The sequence below is a fragment of the Notothenia coriiceps genome, unplaced genomic scaffold, assembly GCF_000735185.1.
Source record: "Notothenia coriiceps isolate Sejong01 unplaced genomic scaffold, NC01 NC01_scaffold00034548, whole genome shotgun sequence".
NCBI classification, from domain to species: Eukaryota; Metazoa; Chordata; class Actinopteri; order Perciformes; family Nototheniidae; genus Notothenia; species Notothenia coriiceps.
The window spans coordinates 43,750-69,414 of NW_011367249.1; the positions used below are offsets into that span (position 1 = coordinate 43,750).

The following is a 25,665-nucleotide window of genomic DNA, read 5'->3' on the forward strand; positions in this document are numbered from 1 at the left end:
GTGTGTGTGTGTGTGTGTGTGTGTGTGTGTGTGTGTGTGTGTGTGTGTGAAGGAGCGAGAGGAAGTTAAAAGGTATGTTTGCTCTTGTACAGCACACACATGACTAAAGAACTGAGTAACAAGTGTGAGTCAAGACTTTGAAAGAAGTTCATTGCTGCTTAACGGCTTACTCACTCCGGTCTATACTAATAGAATGACAACCCGGAAACATCAACATCATCCTCAGCTGTTCTTTACACAATATGTACATTAGACATCATTTGCTGGATTATTAAAAAGACCCCTTCTGTTAGATTGATGCATTGAGCTATGTGCTTAAGATGTAAGTCTTTGAAATGGAATAGGAATTCCTGACTTTGCATTTATCTAAAAGAAAGATCTCTGTTATTTGTTAATGTCTACAAATCTTTCAAATATGATCCAACCTAAACATTCTTACCCGTTATTAAAATGCATATACAGCTTATTAGTTGTGTAATTAATAGCATGTTTAGTGAACACATTGTGGGAAAAAGTCAGGCTAATTAATCACAAGGCATACAGAGAGTTTTGCTGCAACAATAGTGTGCCATGTTGCAATTAGAGATTAGGGCTAGAAATAGACTGTCTTTGCTAATTTGTGTATTTACATTTTAGCTTATACAAACATAAATTGTCGTTACGATCAGCAGCTGTTTGGGGAACGGACTGAAAAAATGTCTTGATGGTGTAGGGCTGCTCGATTATGGCAAAAATCATAATCTCGATTATTTGGGTCAATAATTTATTTCATTACCTTTGCTTATTATGCCTGTTTTTAAATGCCTTTTTAATAATGTATTTGTTCTTAAATGTCTTTTGCTTTTAATCTGTAAAGCACTTTGAATCGCCACGTGCTGAAAAGTGCTATATACATAAAATTGCCTTGCCTTGCCTAATTGATATCACGATTATTAAAAACGATTATCCATTTGCTTTGAAAACATCGATTTATTGGAAATAAAAATGTGAACAGTATTTTTTAACAGTTGATTACCCTGAACTTTAAGTATAATTCAATTGAAAAACCAATAAAAATGTTTTTAAAAAATAATTTAAAAAAATCGTTTTATTTCGATTACGTTGTTTTTGTAATCGTTGCAAGCCAAAATCGTAATTGCGATTAAAATACGATTAATTGAGCAGCCCTATGATGGCGCCGCTGTGTTTCAGCAGTGGAGGGCAAAAAGCTTTCTCTCAGCGGTTACAGTTTCAACCTGACGACGAGTCCTGAGAAGCTGAAGAGCAGAAAATAAGACGACTAGACACATTTTTACACCAAAGATCTCCTCTACTCAAGACAAACTCCAACTAACACATCTCCCAGCGCTAATGTCCGCATGAAGAACATGAGAAGGCCACACCGACATGATCATAGAGAGCTAAGCTAATGTAGTCGACCATGATATAGCTCGGGGAAGGCATCAGTCTCACTGTCAAAGGCCCATCAACACTGACAACAACGCGACCCAAAAATAAAACTGCATCCTGGGAGACATTTGTTTAGCTCTCTCAGTTCCACAGCTGATTCACGCTCTCCTGCTCACCGGGCCCACAGAGACAAACAGCGCTTCAGACAAACACCAACCACAGCACTCAAAAACATGAAACCTGGAACATAACTAGACAACAAACAGTAATGGATCAAAATAAACGTTTGTGAGGGTTTACATATAGCTTTCTAACTTCCCTGTTGTTATCAGAAATATGGCCATAACTGAAATGTTGTGTGTCACGTATGGAATATATATTAGAAAGTATTTGCAACATCAGTCAAAATTCAATATGAGCATTACATTAAACCTATTGCCTTTTTTTGTATTCTATCGTCCCACAGTGGGTAGATGTAAGCAGTTTAAGATAGTAAGATAAAGAAAAAAGAGGAAAGCAAGCAGGTATAAAAGCACACAGAGAGAAAACCAAGAGACAGCTTGACTTTGCATTATGAGCTATGAAGAGAGAGGAAGATGGCAGACACGTTGATATTACACGCCTGTTGTACATAATCACCCCATCCGATGCTCAGGGGACAGAAGGAGCTGAATCCACAGCAGGCAAGCAGAGATCTCATCAACCCGTGTAATTGGTATGAATCCGATCTGTTTGCTATGAGAGTGTGCATATGTGTTGATAATAAAAGCCATTACTGACCAGCACATAACCAAAGGGGCTGAGTCTCTCCATGCAGACCTCGCTCCACTGGTCTGTGAAGAGGACATCTTTCAGCCTTTTGTTGATCATGGAGTTCACTTCCTGCAGCCTTGTAGAAAAAAAAAACACAACAACACACAACGGTCAAGAGCCAGCAGAGATGAAAGGAGAGCTGATGTGGGGGAGCTATGTTAATGTATCTTGAATTAACCATTACATTATCGTTGGAAATCGTAGAACTGAGCCCGGCTGCCATAGGATAGGAAGGGCTAATATTAGACCAGCTTTCATACTTGCTTTAAGCACCACAGAAGAGGTTTTTATGTTTATATTAATACTACTACTACTACTACTACTATTATTACTATTAATACTACTACTACTACTACTACTACTACTACTACTACTACTACTACTACTCAGCTCAATAGGCTACAGAGATTCACCAATGGCAGGCTAATATGCTACCTCTACCGTTTATGAAATGCATTTGACTAATTGCTGTGAGCTTTAACAATGGTAATGCAGGGACATCAACAGCTAATGTATAAACATAGCAAACAAATATACTGTCTATGTACATATATAAATCCTGCTAGCTGCAGCCCGAGGCACACAAGTGAAGGAACTTCAGAAATATATGTTGAGCATGCGGCAGTAACTAACAGAATAGACAGAATGCTCCTGAGGGTGCCAACAACTAAGTCTAAGCGCAGAGGGGACCGTGCTTTCTCTGCTGCCGCCCCTAAACTGTGGAACGACCTGCCCTTGCTGATCAGACAGGCTCCCACACTGTCTGTTTTTAAATCCCGTCTTAAAACCCACCTTTTCTCCTTAGCATTCGGAACCAAGTAGATTGTTGCTTTTATTGCTATTGTGGTCTATTGTTTTTATGTTTTTTATTTTTAAATTGCTACGTTTATTCTGGTTTGTTTTGTGTTTGTATCTTTTATTTTAAATGTATTTATTTTATGTTTTGTGAGCTGAGCTGTATGCTTTTATATGTTATGTATCTCTATGTACAGCACTTTGGTCTGGAGGTTTTAAAGTGCTATATAAGTTGGATTGGATTGGATAGATGCAGCGCGTGAGACAAAGACAAGTCTCTAAAGCATCGCTGTTTGTTGTGAGTAACATTCGTGAGTAACACTTCACACAACAAGCTGCTTCTACCAGCCGCCCTCTGCTCATTCTTACAGAATTAAAAACAAAGCGCTCCGATGGTGATAAGTTCTTCATAGTTTTTGGATAATTAGATGTATTTGTTGACTATAAAAAACATAGCCTTATACTATCTGCTGATATTTGGAGTTGCTGAACATTATATATCATAGCAGAAGCCTGTATAAGATACTTTTAAGGAACCAATAAATTACTTCTCTAGCCTTTATTTCGCAGTGGCCCTGCCGGCTGTTCATTAGTGACTTTCTTTAAAGTGTCGATGTGGGACTTGCATATTGAAACACTTTTATGTTAAGGAACTTGATGCAACACAGAAAACTCACCCGATAATGTACATGTCGGTGTTTCCATCTCCCACGTTCAGCCCCAGCAGGGAAGAGATGTCATCAGGGGGCGTGGCCGAACCCACGTTCCAAGTGATGATGTGCAGCCTGTTGTAATAATAATACATTTTAATAACTCTCATCTCCTACAAACCCCATCACCTACAGCCAGCAGAACCCTTGTATCAATAAAAACTATTGTAATGTAATTTGTCCAGCTCCTTCAGTCCCGTCCACTATACACAAACCTGGGCTTTGGCTATCATCCCACACGTCTGGGTATACCCTTGTATGAGTAAAACATCGCTTGACCTTAACATTGTTATCCTAACTCTGGAGGACAAAATGTAACAAACAAACACATTGAGCAAGATACTAAAGGGCCATTAAGTGCCTATATCAGCTGATCAGGGCACTTGAGGCCCAGTTCCCAAGCAAATTCCATAAGGTTCTATTAAAAGCAGAGCACTCACTATGTGTGCTGTGTTATCATTAGACGTTCCCTTCCAGCAGACAATTCTCTCAGCAGCAGCTTGGTGAGCAGATATAAATACCTATTAACCACCCAATAAAAGTTATTCAGGTTTGCGACTATTAATACTACATGACATTAATCCAGACTTTGTATTAGCTGCAGCTTTCTTATCTGTGTGACAAGACAGGTTACCATTAATTTAGCAACGCAATCTGTTCCAGGAATCTAGTTTACTAAACAGTGAGTCATTACTTACTAAACAAGGGAGACATAACACAAGGGAGTCATAACACCCTTAAAACAAAGTAAGATTCATTATGAAAAAAAGATATGAACCTAACAGAGGCCATTTAAGTAAAGATATGTCACCCTTTTGAGACTTAACATGGAAATTGAATATTCCCTATAATTGAGCAATTTCTGTAATTTAAAGCTATTGCATATATCTTAACAATATTTGGGATATTGATACAAAGATTAAGGAGAGAATATTTACTACATTTAGACCCATTTAGTTGTTGAATTGAGAGGAAGCTTTCCCAGTGTTTCCTGACACAGAAACAAATACCAGTGCTTAATAATTATGACCATAAAAATCATGTATCCTCGCAGTGTTGTCAGTGTATACAAATAAATGCTATGTGTGCCAGGCTTACTTTTCTCTGCTGTGACAGCATTGAAGGCAATGTTAAGACATGCTGAGACATGAATGTTGGGACACATACGAATGAAGGAACTTGCCTGAAGTCTTCCACAGTCTGGGCCTGTGGAGTGTCAGCGGTACCGGCCACAGAGAGGGCCCTCTGAGCATGGAGGTTCTGGTGAGAGGCCACTGGGTGGGGGACGGAGGCGGCCCTCACTGGGTGGTGGCCGGGCCCTTTAGGACCCACTTTAGGCCCGATGCGCTCTCCTGAGGGTTTCACCGCTCCAGGGCGAGAGGGTTTAGGGCGACTTGCCAGAGGGCCATCAGGAGTGGACTCGTCCTGGTCAGCCACTGGAGTGGGTTCAGCTTGGGGCTCAGCTTGGGGCTCAGCTTGGGGCTCAGTTTGGGGCTCAGCTCTGGGCTCAGCTTGGGGCTCAGCTCTGGGCTCAGCTTGGGGCTCAGCTCTGGGCTCTGAGATGTCCACAGAGCCCTCGACTCTGGCGCTTCTCTGGGGCCGCCGAGGCCTGCCGTGCTGGCCGGCCGGGGATGCTGTGGCTGGAGCCGAAGTTTTTGTCAAAGCTAATGCTGCTTCATTTGGGTCATCTTCTTGCTTCTGGGATTTTTGGCTTGGATTATCTTGGTCCATTTCTTAAGATTTCTGTGACAAAGAAAACAAGCAGGAATGTTTATACTCGCAAGATGCACATTATGATTGAACTTTAGGAATTTTAATTCATTCAAAAAAACATTCTTGTTTCTGTATATAGCTCTTAAGAAGGTTTAGCCTATTTAAATTAATTTGCAGGACAATCTCACTCTTCTGAGTTTGTATCTACATGGTGCATTGCACTTAATGTAAGTTGCTTTGGATAAAAACATCAGCTAAATGTAATGTAATGTAATCCGTCCAATCCATCATTGTTACACATCTCAGCCTTAATATTACATTCTTGCTTAGCATCAAAACTATATTGAGGGAATCATTTAGGGAACAGGACCATATTCTCTGAATCTCTGAAAAGAAAATTGATTTAAAAAGGAGACGGGGTACAGAGAAGCTTTTCCTTCTGGAACAGCAGAAAGCACAACATGCAGCATCTTTTACAAATAACAAGTCGATTCAGCTGATGAGTGCAGAGCTGTCATGGGATCCTATCGACCCAGCAGAACAACTGAGTGAATCATTGAGGCTCCAACCGTCGTGACTGTGACCAATTACCTGCCTTGTCGTGGGCAGATGAAGCTGCACATATTGATACAGGAAGACATTTGAAAGACCAAAATACACCACAACTAGAGAGACAAGGTGAGACATATTTTCCTGCTGTCCTAACCTCTTAGACTTAGAGCTTTTGGTTTTGAGATTTAGCGGGGAAAAAGCGTGGTCACAGTTGATCCTCCTCTCTACTTGTGCCTAAGCTGCATGCCAGTCCTCCAGTAACCAGGGAGATGCTCAGTCAGTTCATATCAGCTCAGAGCACCTGCCACACACTAACATGAGGACCAGAACAAAGTCAACAGCATGGAATAAACAACAACAGAGAGGGAGATCAGACTGACAGTGAGCAGAGGAGGACAGAAATAAAGGAGGAATTTAAACCCTTTCATTTAAATAACAATCCATTCAATTATTGTGTGAAAAAATGAATGCTTGTCTTTTCTCTCATGCTGATTGATAGGACACAATAGCGATTTAGGCTGCTGCACACCCAGTTTTATCAAATATATTGGTGTAAATGAAAGAAAAAAAATGTGAAGCAAAGATTGCCACGTATAGTTATTCATTGGAAAAACATGGCCATACCATTTATGGATTATCTGAGGAATAAGCAGCGACACTAGTTCATAGGGCTGACCGATATATCGTGTCATGGCGATAACCGAGATATGCGCATGCGCGATATTCACATCACAGGGACGTGCGATTTTTATTTTTATTATTATTATTTTTTTAGGACGTTCGATATTAAGTAGCTAAATTAACTCAAACACGTCATGTAACAAATTTTGCTGCTTGTTAGAAAAGGAAAACGTGCGCGGCTCTCATGTCAGGGGTACTTGAGTGAGTGACATGCAGGCTCTGCATGCACAGCAAACCACCAATCACAATCATTCTTGATCAGATCACGGCAGGCCCCGCCCCGCTAGTTTGCAGACCATCAAAACACCGGTAAAAAATTAGCACGGCACAGGAGGACAATACCGGCGAGAATGAAGATTTACTTCCAAAAAGAAAAGCAACATCTGCCATCTGGAACTATTTTAAAAAAAAAAGGTTCTTCTCTTCTTCATTCACAGATGAAACCCTTTATTTAAGGGTAAGCAACATGCATTATCATGACATGTTGGATCCTGATTTAAGGTATGATGAGTCAACCAGTTAAGATCCAGACGTCCGTGACTAAAATCCTTCATCCGGTTAAATATAGTTTAAAAAACCGCAATATATATATCGCAGGGGAAGAAAATATCGCAATGTTTTCAATATCGTGCAGCCCTACTAGTTCATCACCAAAGATGACCCAAAAATGAAAAACCAGCGAGGTTTGCACAGATGCCAAATCCCTAAACAGAAAAACAGCCCCATACAGTAGATTGGGAACATTGCTGTTTGCTTGCAGACATGTCCGACCCGGAAAAGAGCTTATTTGAGCACAAAAACGCAGCAGCTCGCCCCAGATCCATCAGTCCGTGATGGTAGAAGTGAAACACGTGAGAAAGTACCAAAACATTTCTTAATCTTTAATGAGAGGACACCTAATCCTGCAGGTGCACGGTCAAAACATGGCATGTTTCAACCCATTTTGATTCGCTGTGTGGTTTAAATGACGTCCTGTACATTGGGGACATATTTTTCGTCAGCAGGGAGAGAGGGTTTATCTGCTTGGGCACGGAAAAACCACAGAGCATTCTCACAATTATTCACATGACCTTGATGAGACGGAGGCCATGACTTTCACTGAGCTGCCTCTGTACTCCACATGTGCCCAGAAACACGCCCGTCTCTCAGTCCACCAATAACCTGGAGCCTGGCTGGGCATAATGTATTCCTATGGTCCATGTATGGCATTTAGTGCTGGGAGTGTGGAGGAGGGTTTCAGGGCACATGTGGGAGTGGGTGGGTTCCAAACGAGCAGAGGGACTGGAGAGGGAGAGCGGAGCGAGACAGCCCATTCGGTGACAACACTGTCTCTTTGCAGAATGTCTCTAAATTGATCCTCTCACACTTCCCTCAGGCACTGTCTATTTTTCCAAGCTTTAATCCCATTCTCTCTCCTTCTCTTATCGTCCCATTTCTTTAATCCTTTCTCTCCCCTCATCTTCTTGCAGACTGTAGTTTCCATCTAACCAACCTTCACTGCATGCACATCGAATTGCACACCCCACCAATTTTGTTTTTCCCACCCTATATTTTTCCTTTCACATCGAGCTGTGAGACTACACTATTCCTGCCCTAAAACATTTTCGTTCCTCTCTCCTCTGCACTCTGAGGTGACACTTGTGTTCTTACAGCGACGTGCTCTGTATTGTTTCCTTCAGCCAACCACCTCACAGTCACTATCAATGACGTCAAAATGCCACAGTCCCAGCGGCCACTACCATAACAACCGGACTCTGATCATAATCTTTGGTAATGTGTTTGGGAACATATGAAGAAACCGGAAGAAACTACAGAATGAGGACATATTTAAACCATGCTTGAGAATAGAAAGCTGGGAACGGATGATGAAGTATGTGGACTTAGAGGAGGTGATGATTTAAAAAAATAGAAATACAAAAACTAAAATTGAAGCACATGCAGAGACACTTCTTCTCTTGATACAGTGCAGTATTTCTTTAACCAAAAAAAAGATAATTTATTTCAAACCAGAGCCAAATACTTCCTTTTTGGGAGCAGTGACGACAGACCACCACTTCCTATTCCATTCACGTTCACTGAGGAGAGAGTGGAAGGATTTGATAATAACAAATGTGTCATGGTGTTTACATGCAGCCTCCTGAGGGCGTGAGAGCTGAGAGAGACAGGAAGGATGCAGTGTAACCCAAACACCATGCAGCAGCCAGCTGTGTTGGCTCCTCTGATGGGATCATTAGACAACACAGACATCTCTCGATGACCGAGTCTGTGTAATGGTCAGAGGCCAAGTCTTCTATATTCTCACAGTGACATCTTTTGCATGGCTGCATTATGTTGACCCAGTGACTCCATAATGATGATTTTTTTTTGTTCCACCTCTTGGATGTTTAATGTTAAAATTACAGCCAAACGGCGGGTTTGTGTGCAGGGCCTCCAGGGCCATATGCCCGTGTGACTGGGATACTAATGGTGACCCGGACAAAGATGACAGGGCAGCTGCTGCCACAGCTGTAAATGTCTGCTCCAGGTCCTAGTGCCACTGAGTATCACTCCCCTGTTTCCAGGGGGCCTCATCTGATCAGGTCACAGCCAAGGCTGTAGGATGTCAAAATGATTCTGCATAAAGTCTAACACTGAAGACATGTCCTGACAACATAGAATATAATGTCTGCACTGCAAAATCATGATGGGGGATGTAAGTTCAGATTCAGTCTATTAACAATTATATAATAGCAAATATATTTTAAAGTCCAATTAAGAAACACATGCAATAAGTTGCAGCAGCAGCTTCATAGTACATTAGCTGCTCCTCCAGGAACTACTGAGAAAACGTATTAGGTGTGTGATAATCAGTGCATTTAAGCATGTCTTTTTTGGCTTTTTGCCTTTGTTGGATGCCCTCTATCTAACTTTCCCACAGGAAATGGGAAAAGATAAGGGTCAACATGCAGCATAGGGGGACAGGTCAGATTTGTACCCAGGTCTCTGTAGTAAGTCTTAGGACATGGGCGCCCGCTTTCCAGGTAGAATACCTTCATCGTATCATTTGGAATCAAATATAATGCAGTGTTTTGGAATCCAATGTAGCTACAAAGTATTATGCTTGGATCCTCCCCCACATCACATTACATTATTGCATGTAACTGCATTCTGAATACCCAGCACTGAAATGTGCAGCACTGTAATGGTAACATGAGTTAGTTATCTGACCTAACGAAAATATGTAAATAAACTTGAAATTGAAGACGTGGCTTTCTAACGGGATTTCATTCGAGTAAACTCAATTATGTAAACAAGAGAACACAGGTTCTACATTGCACACACTTATGACAGTGGACACTATAATCTGTGGTAGATGGAAATATGTAGAAACTGAAACAGAAATAACTGATGAATGGCTGAAAGAGGAGAGCAGATACAGTAACTGGCCTAATTACATTCCTGATGCAAGGACCATTTTGGTCTGGCTAAAACAAGAGGATGAAGGTCATTTCATTGTGTTGTGTAATAGGGTTATGCCATCACATATCAAACTCAGACACATGTGTGCACGTGCATGCATTCTTACATATATGTGTAAGAGGAGAAAGGAAAACAAATAACAGTGCCAGAGTGTACACTTACATTTGACTGCCTGAAGTGATTCACCAGCATTATATATAGCATTGAAAAGGGTGATCATTATTATATCTTTCTATTGATTATCATGGATTGAGGTTACAAAAATATGCTGTAACGTGTATCAATGAACACAGCTTCTCGTGTTGACACATTCACAGTATGAGGATTATTTTTAACAGGTGATGTCAGCATTGGGGAAAAACGTAAACAATAATATTCCCTATATTGTTTATTGGTGTTGATATTGTTCTGCTGTCCCCACCACTGGCGATTAATGTTGTATTCTAGGTGCTTAAGGTATAGGTTTCAAGACTAAACACAAAGCATGCTTGCAGCTGATTAATCATCACCTTTACCTGTTTGCTTCTTCTGGGTTGAGGAACAGCAGGTGGATCTGGATTAAACCGTTTCTGCAGGTGTAGCGGTCGGTTAGTCTCGGTATAGCCTCGGTGAAGGATGTTGAAGAAACCACAAGAGGAAGAAGTGAACCGTTAACCTAAAAATCACACTGAACTTCCCTTTCCAGTTGCCTGCTGCCAGATGAAACCATCGGCATCCCAGCAGCCCTTCCTTCCTTCCTCAGCGGGGGGGGGCAGAAGCAATGCTGGCGACAGATCTGCAAGGCATGCTACATCTCAGAAACACAAATGTCTCCTCCTGCGTTTTAAAGACACAGCTGCAGGAACACTAGCACGAGTGTGTGTCCTGTGCCTTCCCCGTGCCCTTCAAATCTAACAAGACGTCCGAGGCGGCACGAGATTCGGCGGATGATTAAAAGAGGTCCGCTCAGAAGCTCACAGAACTACAGCGGATAGACATATCAAGCGGATAGACATATCAAGCAATTACACAAACATGGCTTCCGTTTACGAGCTTGGTGGACAAAATCCTTTTGCAACACACTCGTGCACCAATTTAACACTAGTTTCGAAAACAACAACCGACTATTAGCCCATGTTATTGTACACATTGCCTTTAAGTATTTAAGTGTGGATTTGAATTGCCGTTCTATGTAGTTAATTCTATGATAAAGCGAGACTGCCCTCTAGTGGTGGGTATCAATAAGCGTTCTGTAGCTTTAATTAGATAAAAGCTCCTATATCTCTTAATTGGCATTTGTGGTCAGAAGAAAAAAACAACTGAGTATATTTTTGTTTGGTGGGTATAATATTTGATTAAGGTGCCATTAGATTTGATCAGTTTGAAAAAAGAGCAAGAGCACCATGTTGGGTCAAGGGTCAAGGTTTAACCTGATATGAGCAGAAATTACTTACTTGTCACGGGAGAACTAAGCAAACTGATGTTGGACCCCCTAAGCATTAAATTAGGACTAAACTGGATTTGAACCACTTATTTATTTTATTTGTCTACTTCCTGCCTCAGTTGTCCGGTCTATTTAGGCATCTTGTTTGAGCTATAGCAAGTTTTACCTTTATCCTCCTACAGCTGAAACAAAGTTTCCGTTCCTATAAGCCAAAGTTTGTTGGGAAAAGCTAAGCATTAGAAAATGTGGTAAAGATGACATGCACTTCTTCAAGACAACATGTTAGTTAACATAAATACTGTATTGTATTTGTGCTTGGGACCATATAATAAAGATATATATAACTTATCAGGCTTTCTCATTTCACATCTCCATTATTTCTCATATTCGTATTTCATTTTTTTGTAAAGAAACTAAAAGTAACATTAGCTGTAACCTGTTTACGTTTTAGTTTTTTTATAATACTGCTATTTATGGTATTTCTACTGAACTCAACAATACTTTATAATAATAATACATCATAATTTATGTGCATCCAGGAGGTTATTAGAAATGTTCATAAATTACTAATATAATACATAACATGCTGTAGTCTTTTGTCAAATTACTTTAAAAGTAAGTCAAATATTTTACCTTATACGTTTGCAACTAATCACATCTGTTCGCATCTAATGGTTTAAAAAAAAGAGTATTCCATTTCAAGACGGCTAAAATACAGCACTGATTAACATTTGGACAATCTCAATAATACTGAATATGATCATAAACCTTAATTTAGCAACCTGGACAAGAATTGTCAGGACTCAAATGTGTGAAATAGATCTGCTTCCACATACAAGTGGTAAATAACTAAAATGGCAAATATCAAATTTCTTGACATGTATTTGAATAGTTAAATATTACTAAATGTAGGAACTCATCCACTTTGTAGGCTTGGCCTATAGAGTTTCTCAATCCCCTCCAGATTATTTACCGTGTTCATCTCAAACCTTTATTTTTCCAGGTGTATCCCATTGAGATCATTGATCTCTTTTTCAAGGGAGACCTGCTCAAGTAGGTTCCACTTGAGCAGGTTCATGGTCACCTGTAGGAGTGTAATTATGCAATGATGTTTGTAAAGGCTAATATCGTACAATTATATGCAATAAAACAGACCACCTGCCATCTTCAAAATATACATAGGCGGTTCTACGGGGGGCAACACTGAGTTTGACCCACCCTGTGGCCTACTTCAAAAAAGTATATAAAAAAAGATTAGCTGGTAAAGGTGCATCTAGTTTTAATCACTTTGTATACTAGGGTGGCTTGTGAATTTACTCCAGGTGTGACTAAAGTCTTATTTAGGTGTTGATTATATTTCACATCGATAATCCAAATTTGCAAAGTAACTTAAACTATAAAATAAATTTAGTGGAGTAAAAGTATACGAGTCACCTCCGAATTGTAATTGGGTAGAAGTACAAAGTAACAAAAAATTGAAATACTCAAGTAAAGTAAAGGTATCTCAAAATTGTACACAGGACTTGAGTAAATCTTCTTAGTTACTTTACACCACTGGTTTTACAGTGTTTTGTTTCCCATTAACATTTGGGGGATTAACCATACTTTACTCAACGTTATGGGATTAACTTTATCTTGATGACACAATGCACACAATATCTGTTTTCTTTTTTACTAGTGCCGAATTTTATTCCATATTTTATTCCATTCCATTTCTATGTAAATACTGTTAATATTGCACTACATTTTTTATTATTTTTTATATTTTGTTATGTTATTATAGTTTTCTTAAAATAGTTTACTATCTGTGTTTTTTTATTTGAGTTTTACTTATTATCACGACGACATCAAGTCAAATTCCTCGTACGTGTCAACTTGGTAATAAACCTGTTTCTGATTCTGACTCGGATGGAGATCTCGTAGAAAACAGATGCGCACACCTCCTCACACCTCCTCTCCCTCCTCCCCCCTCTTCCTGGGAGGGGGGAGTTATTTGACGTGGCAGGAGGACGTGACAATAGCTGCACATCTCTCCTCTCAGCGGGGTTCAGGTTGCTCACCTTCGGTCCTCTGCAGGTGCTGGTCCCGGTGCTCGGTGGTCAGAACCGGAACTATGTGGCTGGTGGTGCTGGTCGGTCTGCTCCACTGCGCCTCGGCCCATGATGTGGACCTGAAGAAGCTGGAAGGACTGGCGAAAGCGAGGGTGGAGGTAGAGTAACGGAAGCGTTTATGTTGCATACGTGACAGCAGGCTGGTTGTGTTTACGATGACGGTGTACTTTCGTTGTAGGTGTACGGTGGTCTTTTTCTAAAGAGCCCAGTTTGGTTAAATGTATGAATTTATTCCTTGAATTTCGGTGCTAGACGCATGCGTGAGAGATCCTTCCAGCAGATGAGATGAGCTGTAGTAAACTGGATGGATATTCTCCATGCGTTTACAGCAGTGGTGTTAAGTAACTAAGTACATTTACTCAAATACAGTACTTAATTACAATTTTGAGTTACTTGTACTCTACCTGGGTATTCTCAGTTTATGCTACTTTGTACTTGTTCTACCCCAGTACAATTCAGAGGTAAATCGTGTACTTCACTAACTCCAATACATTTATTTATTACCTTTTAGTTACAGATTTGGTTTAATGTTGTGAAATATAATCAACTCTTAAATCAGACTTTAGTCACATCTGGAGTAAATTCACAAGCTACCCTGCAGAATACAAAGGAATTAAAACTAGCTGCACCTTTACCAGCCTTGATAAACACATTAAAGCATCAATAATTATAATCAAAACATGTTATATGATTCTGAAATGGGCCAATCTGCAGTATCTGGCCAACAGAGTATTCCTACACGCTGGTACTTGTACTTTGTAAGTACTTAACATCTGAGTACTACTTCCTCCATTGGTTTACAGTATGGTACCGATTTAAGTACAACAGCTTTTCAGACAATTGTGTAATAACGGTACCGTTGGTAAAGGTGACTTAGTTGTAATTTAGCTGAAAAGGGACTGGGTGTGTTACTAAAAGTCTGGTTCTGAACAAAAGTGTCTGTAACTCTACCTTTCTTTTTCATGAGAATTTCTCCCTCAGGGTGTCACCCAATCACCAGCCTGCCAGCACCACAGAACAAAATTGAGTTATCTTGCTATTGTTGTGTTAGTCACACTCGGTTCTTAACCTGCGGCTCGGATTTCTGCTAAAATGGGTTAGGATCCTTTCCCAGAAGCCTCTCTCTCTTAATGTGCCACGCTACAGTGGTACCAGAACATCAGAGAAACTTAACTGAAGTTGTTTTGGACAGAGGTTATTAAAAGTATGCTTCAAGACACATACATATAATAGTTATCTAATTCCTTATTCTGATGTCCCATTTCCTGTTTCAGATGTGTTTAGTTTTGAAACATCATTTTAAAGAATATGGTGTTGCCCAGCTTCTTTTTCTTAAAAAAACTCAGTTCAATTCAGTTAAATAGATATATGTACTTGATTGATCACAAATTGAACACATTCACATTTCCTATTTAATAAAAACAAAGTTATAGTATTCATAAAAATAAGAAGTCAAAGAAGAAAACAAGAATACTACTACTTTTAAAACTGAACCTACAAAATGTCCATAGAAAAGCCCCTCTAACCCAGGTGATGTCTCAATTCCTGATTCTGAGAGCTGCTAATAACCATAGTGATCTTTTGTTGTGTCTCTTGGCAGTCGTGTGGTGGATGACAGCTGAACAGGCTCAGAGAGGTAAGTGGCCCTTTTCCCTCTAATCCACATAAACAAAGTGGACAACACACAGAGTCAGACTGAAGCCTAATCCCTGCCTCAAAGTGTTGGCTCACTGAAAAACATTTTACATTTCACGTTTAGAGTTTCCCATAATCCTCCACAGATCTGCTACTGAAACCATCCCTGAGTGAAACACATTAATCCGCTCCTCTGTCCGCAGGTCAAAGCCTTCGTGGTCCAGGACATTCCTCTTTAGTATCCTTTCACTCAAGCACACTGCTGTTTCTTGTTTTTTTAAACATGTCCTTTTACAGGTTGTAAAAAGTACAGTTTTTTCTCTTTGTGCCAATCCTTGACCGTCACTACCTCAGCCATAATCTGGTGATGAAGCACATTCCTGGGGCCGACCCTGAGCTCGTCCTCCTGAACCACTACTTTGAAGAGCTGGATGTAAGTGTTTGTTTTAAAATAGATCAAAACCCCTACAGTATATCTAGACCTTGAGAATGCTTACATCATCTGTTATTCAAAATAATGTGACAATTTTGGTCGAAAATTTGAGTTGATTTCATTCCATTCATTCTCAGAGTCCAGAGGTTAGACCAGTAAAAGTGAGGGGAATGGCGTCTTTCTAAACCTGTGACTATACTATCAATTTGAAAATCCTCTCCAACGTGTTGGAATATTAACCAGAATGGACAATAACCACGTCATATATATATTTTTTTTAAGTATTTGATGTCAATAATATGTACATATATAATAATGTTGAATCTCAATTTCTGTTGTTCTTTTTGTAAGCATTTTTTTTTTATGTGACCAACTTATTTAAAAAAAAAAAAAATGTTGCCCTCACAAAAGGTACTTATACAGATACAAATTATATAGACAATACAAAAAGAAAAAGAAAAGACAAAAAAAGAAAAAATATAGGGAATCCCTTTCCCATGCCACCCCGTCCCTCCCTCTTCCCACCCATCTTGACATTTCACAGAAAATCCTACCTGATGTTTTTTAGCAATCGTCTGAGTTCATCTATATATTATAGCATAACAATTTATAGCATAACAATTTATCCACATAAAATACATTCATTTGTAAGCTTTTGTATACTCATGGTTACAGACTCACTCATGTCCCCCTCCCTACACTTGGGTTTTGAGTGTAATTAACAAAACATTTGTTTTGTTGGACAAGCATTACACAAAGTTAACTATTTATTATTATTATTATATTCTTTAGAATTGTTATAGATATAATTATTTTGCTTTTGGGATTTATGGGCCCCTCTAATCATGTATACATCTGATATTGTGACAGCCCTATCCTACACACAAGGACTTCAAGCATAATTATAAAATTGTATTTTAAAATATAAATTGCCTTATTCCATTTTCTAAGTGAAATAAAGACAGCGTTGAAATATATAGCTGCATTAAAACATTTGGCCAGATCTGATGACACTTTTTAGAGGTGTTATGGTACACTTCCTAGCAAACAGTTCCATCAACACTTCTCTCAGACACAGAGCAACATTAGCATGAATGTGAAGTTGTGTTTTGTCCAATAACAGTTTTTCAGATCTAACACTGATGGAAAAGTACATTTAAACTTGAAGTATAACCCTGTGTGTCCTGCACAGCGGATCGCCCTGTCTGACATGAGCCGCTCAGAGATCAACCAGCTGCTGGAGGAGCTGGGTTTCTACAAGAAAACTGCAGATGAGGACGAGGTGCCAGAGGAGTTCCGCTTCTCCCCCGCCAAGGACAGCCCGTTTAAAGACGAGCCGCCGTACGAATCCTCCCCCTCCCCCTCCTCCTCCTCAGAGCCCAACGCAGAAGACAAGCATACTGACCTATAACTGAAGTAGCAATCTCATATTTCCACCAAGCCCCAAAGCTGCTCCACGACCAGCTGGTTGATGCAGTTGATGACTGAAATGCACGTCAAAATAAGACCAGAAGACCATGGAACAGCTTTTGGGCTTGGAAACAATCTTAGCATCAGCAACAGGCCTTTAAAAAGTCTGAATTTTGCACATATTGATGTTTGTTATTTTTACAGCGATAACATCTGCTGCTTTGTGAATGCTTTTCTACTCTCCACACCAAGACTGGAAATGTGTATGTCTTACATTTGTTTTTGGTCCATTATATGTGAGCTTTCTTCAGGATCTTTGCCTCTCTTGAGTTCCCCTTGTGTGTCTGACAGCTTCCTACCTACTATGAAACTGAATGAAGCCTCAGGCTGAAACCTGTCGTCTGGCCTGAGGTTGATGCTGCATGTTCTGGTGGTCGGACTGAAGCACACAAGAGGATCAAGTGAAAGCACTGTAAAAGAAAATAATAAAATGTTTGAAAAAATAATCTCATGTTTTTGCTATGTTGTAGTATTAGGTTTTCTTGTCTGCTTCAAAGATTAGATTTGACGGATGGCAGGCTGTTAATTGCCAATAGGTAGATTGTGGTGTGGAAAAGGCTAACGAGCAATAATAGCAAACAAATAGATTCATTTCAAATTGGTTTAATTTCAATTCACATTTGACTGTGGTGCACAGAAACATGAAATTATAATGTGTTTAAGCTCTTATTTACAGCACTCACTGCACCGTGGAAGGTATTCTGTTTTCATTCGGCAGCGGTGGAATCATCTCAAATAATTTCTCCAAACAAAAGAAAACCTTTAAGAAATACGTTTCATCAAGCTCGTTAAGCTCTGAGACAATCAGAATTTCTTATTAAAGGCATCTTAATTTTTTACAAGCGTAATAAAAGTCTTTCACCCTTAAAAAATTCCTTAGCTTAATGTTGTAAAATATACAGTTGGCAGTTATGTTCAGTCATGATAACTCACGTTGAAACAGAAAGCCGGCTTTCATCAGGCCCTTTAACTCGTCCAAAAAGTGACCCCAATTAGTTCAACAAAACATCCTAATAGCTTGAGCTTATCGACGCTTTGAACAAAGCATGATGTACACACTAACAAAATAAAAATAGTATATTTCAACAAAATCTAATCGAGCATAAATAAGAAGCCCTCTAAAAGAGCAGTGTGTGGGTGTGTGTGGCAGTAAGTCAGTGATGCTGGGGTGAGGCAGCACTGCTGTACACATTTTGTTTTTCGAAATATGCCGTCAGTGAAAAAAAATCAAGTCATTATACAAGTCAGCCAAATGACCTCAGCCCACTCCTCTTTTTTCTATATACCTGAATAAAAAAAAACGTGTTTGACCGCAAATATACTCGCTGTTAGAATAATATTATACAGGTGGCTTTTAAAAAGTTCAAATAGTGTTAAACATGTTCTCAGTAGCACTTTAAAGTTCAGAAAGGTGAGATTTACTCACTGCATACTTGCTGCATCCATTTGAACAATGAAGGACTTCCCTGTGCCTCTGTATTAAATAGTAATAGGCTAACTGTTACATCAACATCAGAATAACTTAATTCAAATACTTCAAGCAGCCAGAGTGTTTTAACAATTAAAAAGTACCGAGATAAAAACCAAATAACGCAACGGTATATTTTTCTTCTTGTGGAATGACCTAAAGCAATGCCAACAAGGTTTATAATTACAAAAGTATGGCAGAGAGATAGTGAAAAATAACTTAAAGGGGAAATACTATACAAAGATTTCTCTTTTGTAGCACACTGGCGTGGTAACACGGCTTCTGCATGTTAAAATGTTCCTGGTACAACGCAGAGTAAAAAAAGATTACATTTTTAAAGCTTTGAAAAGGTAGTCTTATAAAAACTTTGGCGCCCTCTTTCTGTAAAAAGACGGACTTTGTGTTAATGAAATAATGAAAACACATCACCACTGCCAACAAAGCTAATACGCAAACGAACACAAACACACGCACGCACACACACACGCACAATCCCCAACTTGTCCATGATGCCACGTCCAGGCTTCACCCTCAGGTCAGAGGTCAGAGGGGACAGGGCCGACCCATGGACATCTCGTATCTGCGCAGGTGGTTGACCAGAGACTGGACGTAGGTGAAGACACACTTGGAGTCGGGTTTATTACCCATGATCATCATGTCCTCCACCTCCAGCAGAGGCATGCAGTTGGCGTACGTCCTGAGGAACAGCATACAAGAGACAGTGAGAGAGAGGAGGGGACAGACAGGATGGTGGAGGATCGGATGATCGCTCATTATTATTCATATTTAAATCATAAGTCAGGTGCTTTAAATGATCATAAACCAAATAGGTTAGCAGCTACATTTGAAAAGAAGTCACTGATGAACTCCTTTGCGTGCTTATGTTTTACTTCTTCTTGTTAAATCCTTTTGTGTCTCTCTAAAGCAATGAGTGGAAAACCCCTTTAAAAGCTCTCTAAAAATAAACTTCAGTAATGCAGCATGCTTCGACCACAGGGTGGCGTTATATCTCCACGTTCTGTAAACCCTCCAGACATCCTGAGTAACAGGAGCGGCACGCATGAGAAAGTAAATGTCAACAACATAAAATTGGTTTTGTTATTTAAGGAACTGCAGACATGGGGTCATTCTGCACTTCACGATTTTAAAAAGGCTTAACAAGCATAAACACCTGTAAATTCACACATGATCAAAAGTCAGCAGACAACACAGCCTGCTTTGTTTCTCAACCTCTTTGTTTGAAGCTTTGTGATACAGCAGTTCCTTTTAAAGTGTTGCAGATGGTCCTGGCTCTCCGCCTGGGCCATAGTCTGACTATTCAGTGCACACATGGACACACACACCATGTTTGGTACTTCGTACTTCAGTAGCTTCAGATTAACATGAGGGATCATATTTCCAAAAGCGGCCAATAAAGGAGTTTTCTGAAGCACGTTTGATTTAAATCCTAACAGCGACACACACACACACACACACACACACACACACACACACACACACACACACACACACACACACACACACACACACACACACACACACACACACACACACACACTCCCTCCATCCCATCTCTCAGAACCAGAGTGTGGTTCCTCTGTAGGTTCGCCCCCTCTCTCACCATGGGTTCAGTTTTAGTTGCGGTGCGACTCTAGGAGGAGTTTTTGGTTTTAACCAGGCCCTTGGTCACCAGCCCCCTGTAGAACTCCTGCAGGTACGTATACACACACTTCCAATCCGGCTCGCGCATCTTCACCATGTCGTCCACATCCAACAGCTGGGGGCAGTCCACCATTTTCCTGTGCCCACACCCAGCAGGGGGGAGGGGGGGGGGAGAGACAGGGGAGGACAGGAAGGAAAGGAAGAACCAAACAGATAGGAGGAGGAGGAGGAGGAGGAGAAGGGAGAAGATACAGATAAGAAGAAGAAACAGGACAAAGATAGTGGACAAAGTGTGGGAAAGAGAGGAAGGAGGAGGACAACAGATTAAGCGGTGAGCAGCCAAACGAAGAAGATCCAGGGTGAGGAGACAGAGGGAGAGAGAAATGACACAAAAAGAAACAATACCATTACATTCTCTGTGTTCACAAATATATATCCATGAGTTGACATGCTTCATGAACATCTCGATACATACAGTATGTGGCAAACAAACACACTTGCAAACAAAATGTCAAATGAGCGTCAGGTGATGCTCATTTAGCCTTTTTGCTTCTTGTTGTTTTTTTCTGTGCAACTTTTGACCATTTGAATACGGCTGCGATCTCTCAGAGAACACAAGACACGGTGAAAAAAACAACAAGGGTTCTGCAGATGAAACACACAAAGACAAAACCATATGGTGACTCTAAAAAAACAACATACTGGTGCACAGGAGTGTGTGAGTGTGTGTGTGTTGGGGTTTCAGATAACAGCTGGAGGGTCAGCAGTGCCTGGGGGAGTGGGTGGGGGTGCAACACAAAGGTGGAAAGACGGGGGCTGTGGTTGGGTGACAGTCCGGTGTCGAGATCGTGAATAACATCAACATCAGCATGGACATTAAACTGCTGAGAGCATGTGAGCAAACACACACACACACACAGGTGGGTGAGGGGCTTTGAAAGAGAGAGAGGCATTAGGAATAAAAAGGAGGGGAGATGTGGAGGTAATAGGCGGGAGCTCGTCCGTATTTGTTAACCTGGTGGTGGTTTGGGGTGGGTTTGCTCATGGGTCTCTGGTTTAGAGCAGATGGAGGGGCCGCAGCAGTTATCATAGTAGAGGACAGGTGGGGAGTGATGGTTTAAAGGTGGAGTTATTAGAGCCTTGAGGTAGTTTGATACACCTGGGAGAGACAGGGGGGGTTAACAGCGAGACATCAGTCGAGGAGTTTCACGCGTTTTGGGTCCGTCTCTGAACTTCAGGGTCAAGTAGATGTTGGTATAGCAACACTGAATAAAAGTGGATGTTACAGAGGAATGAGAGAAGGATGTGTGTATGATACAAAGAAAGGGAAATGTGTCGGTTTGAATTTGTTTTCAATGTGCATTCACAACCTTGGATTGAAGATTAAAGTGTATGTCTTTATGCTTTAGACTCTGAAGTTTAGAGCAAAGATTCTTCTTCTGGTTTCTCCTGATTTTCTTCACCATGATTAACAAAAAGCTTCACTGCCGTGTTGTGGTTTCTCCAACATAGTCGGTGGACCGTCACACTTTCAGTCAGAGCTTAACAACAACAACAGAACTGATGTGGTTAGCGGACATGTTACTGGGACAAATCGTAGACCGTATGTGTATCTTTATACACAGCCTATGGGAAACAGTTGTGTGTGTACTCACTCTGCTGTGTTGAAGGCCACCTCAAAGTTTTGCCTGCGGTTGCTCGGGCTCAGGGACTCGAATTCAAAGGATTCAGGGAAAAAATTGTGCACCAGGGCACAAAATGCCATGCCGTTACTCCAGCTGGATGAAAAGTTCTGAATATCCACATGCTGAGGGAGGAGACAGACAGATGAGGATGTGCATTTTGTAAATTGTGTCATTTGTTCTACTAATTTATGCATGCTTCTTAGTTATTAACATTAGGCTTTCTTTGGCTCCTTTTCGCTGTTACAAATGTAAATGTCCCCTCTGTTGGACGAGTAAAGGTATTCTGATTAGATTTGGAGGCAGTCCCAGGTAAGTGATGGAAACATTCCTATAGAAGGAAAATATTATCTTGTCTTAATCTTCAGGTTTAGCTCCACTGGCTGACGTTAAAGAGGAGCCCTACACACTGTGTTGTCGGGCTGGAGCTCACCTCATACGAGCGGGTCTTGGCACGGCACCAGTCGAGCAGCATCTGCTTGATGGAGTTTGCGTTGGGAACACCAAAGCTGGTGGAGCGCTGGACCTTGTTTACCTTGGCGACCGCCTGATTTCCAGGGCTAAAAGAAAAGTCAGGTTTGTGTTAATATTTACACGCTTTGATCTGCTACCTTTCATGGGAAGTAATTCCTCTCCGTTTGTTCTTACCCGCCTCCCTCCTTCTCCAGCTTCTCTATCATGGCTTTGCGGGCGGTCATGGCCGAGGTCTTGGGCAGACTCTGAGCTCTCATCAGCTCCTTGCGCCGCTCCGCCTGCAGTCGCTCAACCGCGGCCAATCCACTGCTGCCGCTGCGAGACGATGTGTCGTCCTCGCGGTCAAACACACTGAGGCAGGGACGCGTACAGTAAGTTAACTGGTCAAACTGTAGGCGTTGATTAGATGCTCTGGTGATGTTTCTTAACTTACCTGCCCACTTTTTTGCTTGCGTTGGAGGAGGAAGATGAAGAGCTGAAGCTGTATGACTTTGACTGGAGTGTCCCTCCTGAGATAAATGAACACAGGCATGTGAATAATATTGACAATATGACTAATGACTATAAAATATGATGATGAAGAAATGACTAACTGTCTGTTTTCTGCAGATAACTGGACTCAACAACAGTGCTGCGTACAGATCTGCTTCCATCATCTAAAAAAGGAACATTTTTATTATAAACACATCGGACAAAGATGATCCTTATCATTTGTTGTCCATCTATTTCACAAAATGAAAGAGAGACCTACCAGACGAAGCGAAGCGGTCCGTCTTGGTGACTTGGCTGAGGCTGGAGCCGTCGGCGGACTTCTCCACCTTCCTCATCCCCACCTCTCCTGCTCCCACGCCTGGACGGCCTTTCTGCCCTCGCTCTTCCCTCTGCTGCCGGATCTCCTGCAGACGGTTGTCGCGCTCCTTTTCTCTCTGGTCTGGGGTGGAGAAGGGGAAGGGGAGAGAAGAGGGGAAAAGGGATATAGAGGTGGAGGGATGATGTCAGTGGAAAAAGAGGAGGAGGAGGACAAAAAGGTCTTAAACAAACTGACAGCGCCTCATCTCACTGCTGCAGAGGTGGATTCAAACAAAACCTCTTCTAAATGTGAGGTTTGCAGATTCTTTCCACAGTACTGTGAAATTCCCTTAAACAAACACACACGCACACGCACACCACAGGTGGGAGGTTCGAGCCCAGCCAAAGCTGTCAAGTTATATGTACAGCAAAAACATCAAAAAGAAAAAGCACACTGTGATCGACCTCGATGACTGGCAAAGTGATACCTTAGCCCCTGCAGTGCAAACTAAAGCTTTGACCTGAGAGGGTACCTGCATTTAAACTTATTATGCATTTATTCTAACTCTATGTGTAGTGGAGAGTTAGAGATAACTCAGTGTTGGCACTAGCTTTGTGTCTATCACTAGGTTCATCCAGGACACCACTTAAGGCCAAAGGTCCAGAATAGAGGAAATGAGGAGCTAAGATGAGGCTCGACTTCTTTACTGATTTAGGCAGACATACAGATATTTGTGTGTGTGGTTTTTCGTTCATTTACGCACACAATACGAAACTTAAGACGGCATGCATAACTTTCCTGCAACTACTGACGCACATTACCCTCGATGTGTGACGTCACCCAAAAACACGTGGGTTAGCCCCTCCCCACTATGAAGGCACAACTTAGGTATTCAGGTATCAACTCTGTATAATAAAATAATATATTATATCAATAATTATAACTTTGGGGCCTTTTCTACACTAAGTATAGATAGGTCTGCCCTTTGGATGCTCCATGCCACTGAGTGAGTGCACTGAGCAAATCTGGGAATCTAATTAGGGTTCAACGGCACCGAAACCAGACGGCTTGTGAAACTGGATGCTCTCGACAACACAGATACACACTACATGTGGTAGACGTTTCAGTTACAAAGTTGTGTGAGTATGACAACAGGATTCATGCATGTTAACAACACTGTCAACCTTTTGTCTTCATCATCCACCACAGAGCTCTTGGAGATGAACTGTTGTGGTCTTATAATGAAAGGATGGTGCACACAAAAAACCAAACGCAGGCATTATTAATTGTAAAATCACACTGCACAGCAACCTGCCATACCTATTTCCTCTTGAGTACATCCCAGCATGGCCTCTGAGGGCAGAATGGATAGACATGATGTGGAACATTTCAATAAAAAAAGGGATTGAAAAATAAATAAGACGCTTGATTTTAATGAGGCAGTGTGACCACCTTATAGTACCGTCATTTGAAACAAAGCAGTGGTCGGGATAAAAGAATTAAGCACGTCTTCATTTGATGAGAGTAACAGACAGGAGATTCGTTTTGTTCTCTTACCTCTCTTTCTCTTGCGAAGGTCTCTCATGGCTGCACGGATCATCTTCCTCTCCTCAAAGTCTTTCGACTCATCGAGCTGTGAGAGAAAAGAAAAACAATGAAGTCATTCTTCACAAAAAGTCTTAGTGGCATGGCTCTATTCGTTCATGCACTTCTAACATAGCATTTTCCATACAGACAACAATAAGCTTTTACTTTTCCAAACATACCTTCACATATCTGGGGAGATTTACTACACTATCTGCATGACTAACGCTACATCATTCATTAGTTCTAAAGTGGTGCTCAAATCAAAATCATCCAGAATTATAACTTGAGTGTGAAGTACCATTTTGTCAAGGAGCTCTTCGTCCTCGATAGCAGCCAGCTGGTCGGCTGTCAGTTTTCCGGAGCGCTCGTGTGGTTTGCCCTGAGTGCTGGAGCCGTTTGGGATGGTGGGGACGTGACTCCCCACCTTGGCAGACGATGCAGCTGCAGACACCGGCTCCGAGGCCACGGGCTCTGTCTTCATCTGCACACACAACACAAACACACACAGCATGAGCTACAGCGCAGACACTAAGATATGCAAAACAATGTTTCATGTCTATATATTCAGTTAAAGAGGCCCTATCGTGCTTTTTGGAGTCTTCCTTTTCCTGTAGTGTGTGTCAATTGTGTGCAAAGGCTGAAATCCCACAGTTCCCTCCAAAAGGGAGTTTCTCTCTCACACCCCCCAACCTGAAACACCTCGGATGTATTCCTTTATTTACTTCTGTAACATAGTGACATCACTATGTAACAGAGCCAGCCAGCTAACCAATCAGAGCAGACTGGGCTCTGGTTTCAGACAGAGGGTGAAAGAGGTG

General features: G+C 41.1%; 3 protein-coding genes across 3 annotated transcripts in view; 1 reads left to right on the forward strand and 2 right to left on the reverse strand.

The window, feature by feature from the left end:
• Positions 1 to 11,118, reverse strand: part of LOC104962314 (phosphatidylinositol 4,5-bisphosphate 5-phosphatase A-like) — a 30,524-nt gene extending 19,406 nt beyond the window's left edge. Inside the window, exons 1-4 of the mRNA XM_010790746.1 lie at positions 10,628 to 11,118; positions 4,891 to 5,450; positions 3,675 to 3,782; positions 2,170 to 2,278 (exon numbers count right to left, since the gene is read on the reverse strand). Coding sequence (XP_010789048.1) covers positions 2,170 to 2,278; positions 3,675 to 3,782; positions 4,891 to 5,438 — 765 coding nt within the window. The 5' untranslated portion in view covers positions 5,439 to 5,450; positions 10,628 to 11,118. The remainder of the gene's footprint in view (positions 1 to 2,169; positions 2,279 to 3,674; positions 3,783 to 4,890; positions 5,451 to 10,627) is intronic.
• A 2,386-nt stretch (positions 11,119 to 13,504) lies between these two features.
• Positions 13,505 to 17,630, forward strand: selenom (selenoprotein M). The gene is given in 5 exon segments (XM_010790732.1): positions 13,505 to 13,744; positions 15,247 to 15,282; positions 15,485 to 15,519; positions 15,636 to 15,714; positions 16,907 to 17,630. Coding segments are annotated over 5 exon segments (465 nt in total). The 5' UTR covers positions 13,505 to 13,648; the 3' UTR covers positions 17,126 to 17,630.
• A 141-nt stretch (positions 17,631 to 17,771) lies between these two features.
• The window catches only part of smtnb (smoothelin b), a 245,106-nt gene continuing 237,212 nt past the window's right edge, over positions 17,772 to 25,665 (reverse strand). Inside the window, exons 6-15 of the mRNA XM_010790747.1 lie at positions 25,146 to 25,328; positions 24,818 to 24,893; positions 24,581 to 24,613; positions 23,222 to 23,401; positions 23,064 to 23,126; positions 22,904 to 22,979; positions 22,645 to 22,821; positions 22,430 to 22,556; positions 21,970 to 22,121; positions 17,772 to 19,349 (exon numbers count right to left, since the gene is read on the reverse strand). Of these exons, the coding sequence (XP_010789049.1) occupies positions 19,196 to 19,349; positions 21,970 to 22,121; positions 22,430 to 22,556; positions 22,645 to 22,821; positions 22,904 to 22,979; positions 23,064 to 23,126; positions 23,222 to 23,401; positions 24,581 to 24,613; positions 24,818 to 24,893; positions 25,146 to 25,328 (1,221 nt within the window). The 3' untranslated portion in view covers positions 17,772 to 19,195. The remainder of the gene's footprint in view (positions 19,350 to 21,969; positions 22,122 to 22,429; positions 22,557 to 22,644; positions 22,822 to 22,903; positions 22,980 to 23,063; positions 23,127 to 23,221; positions 23,402 to 24,580; positions 24,614 to 24,817; positions 24,894 to 25,145; positions 25,329 to 25,665) is intronic.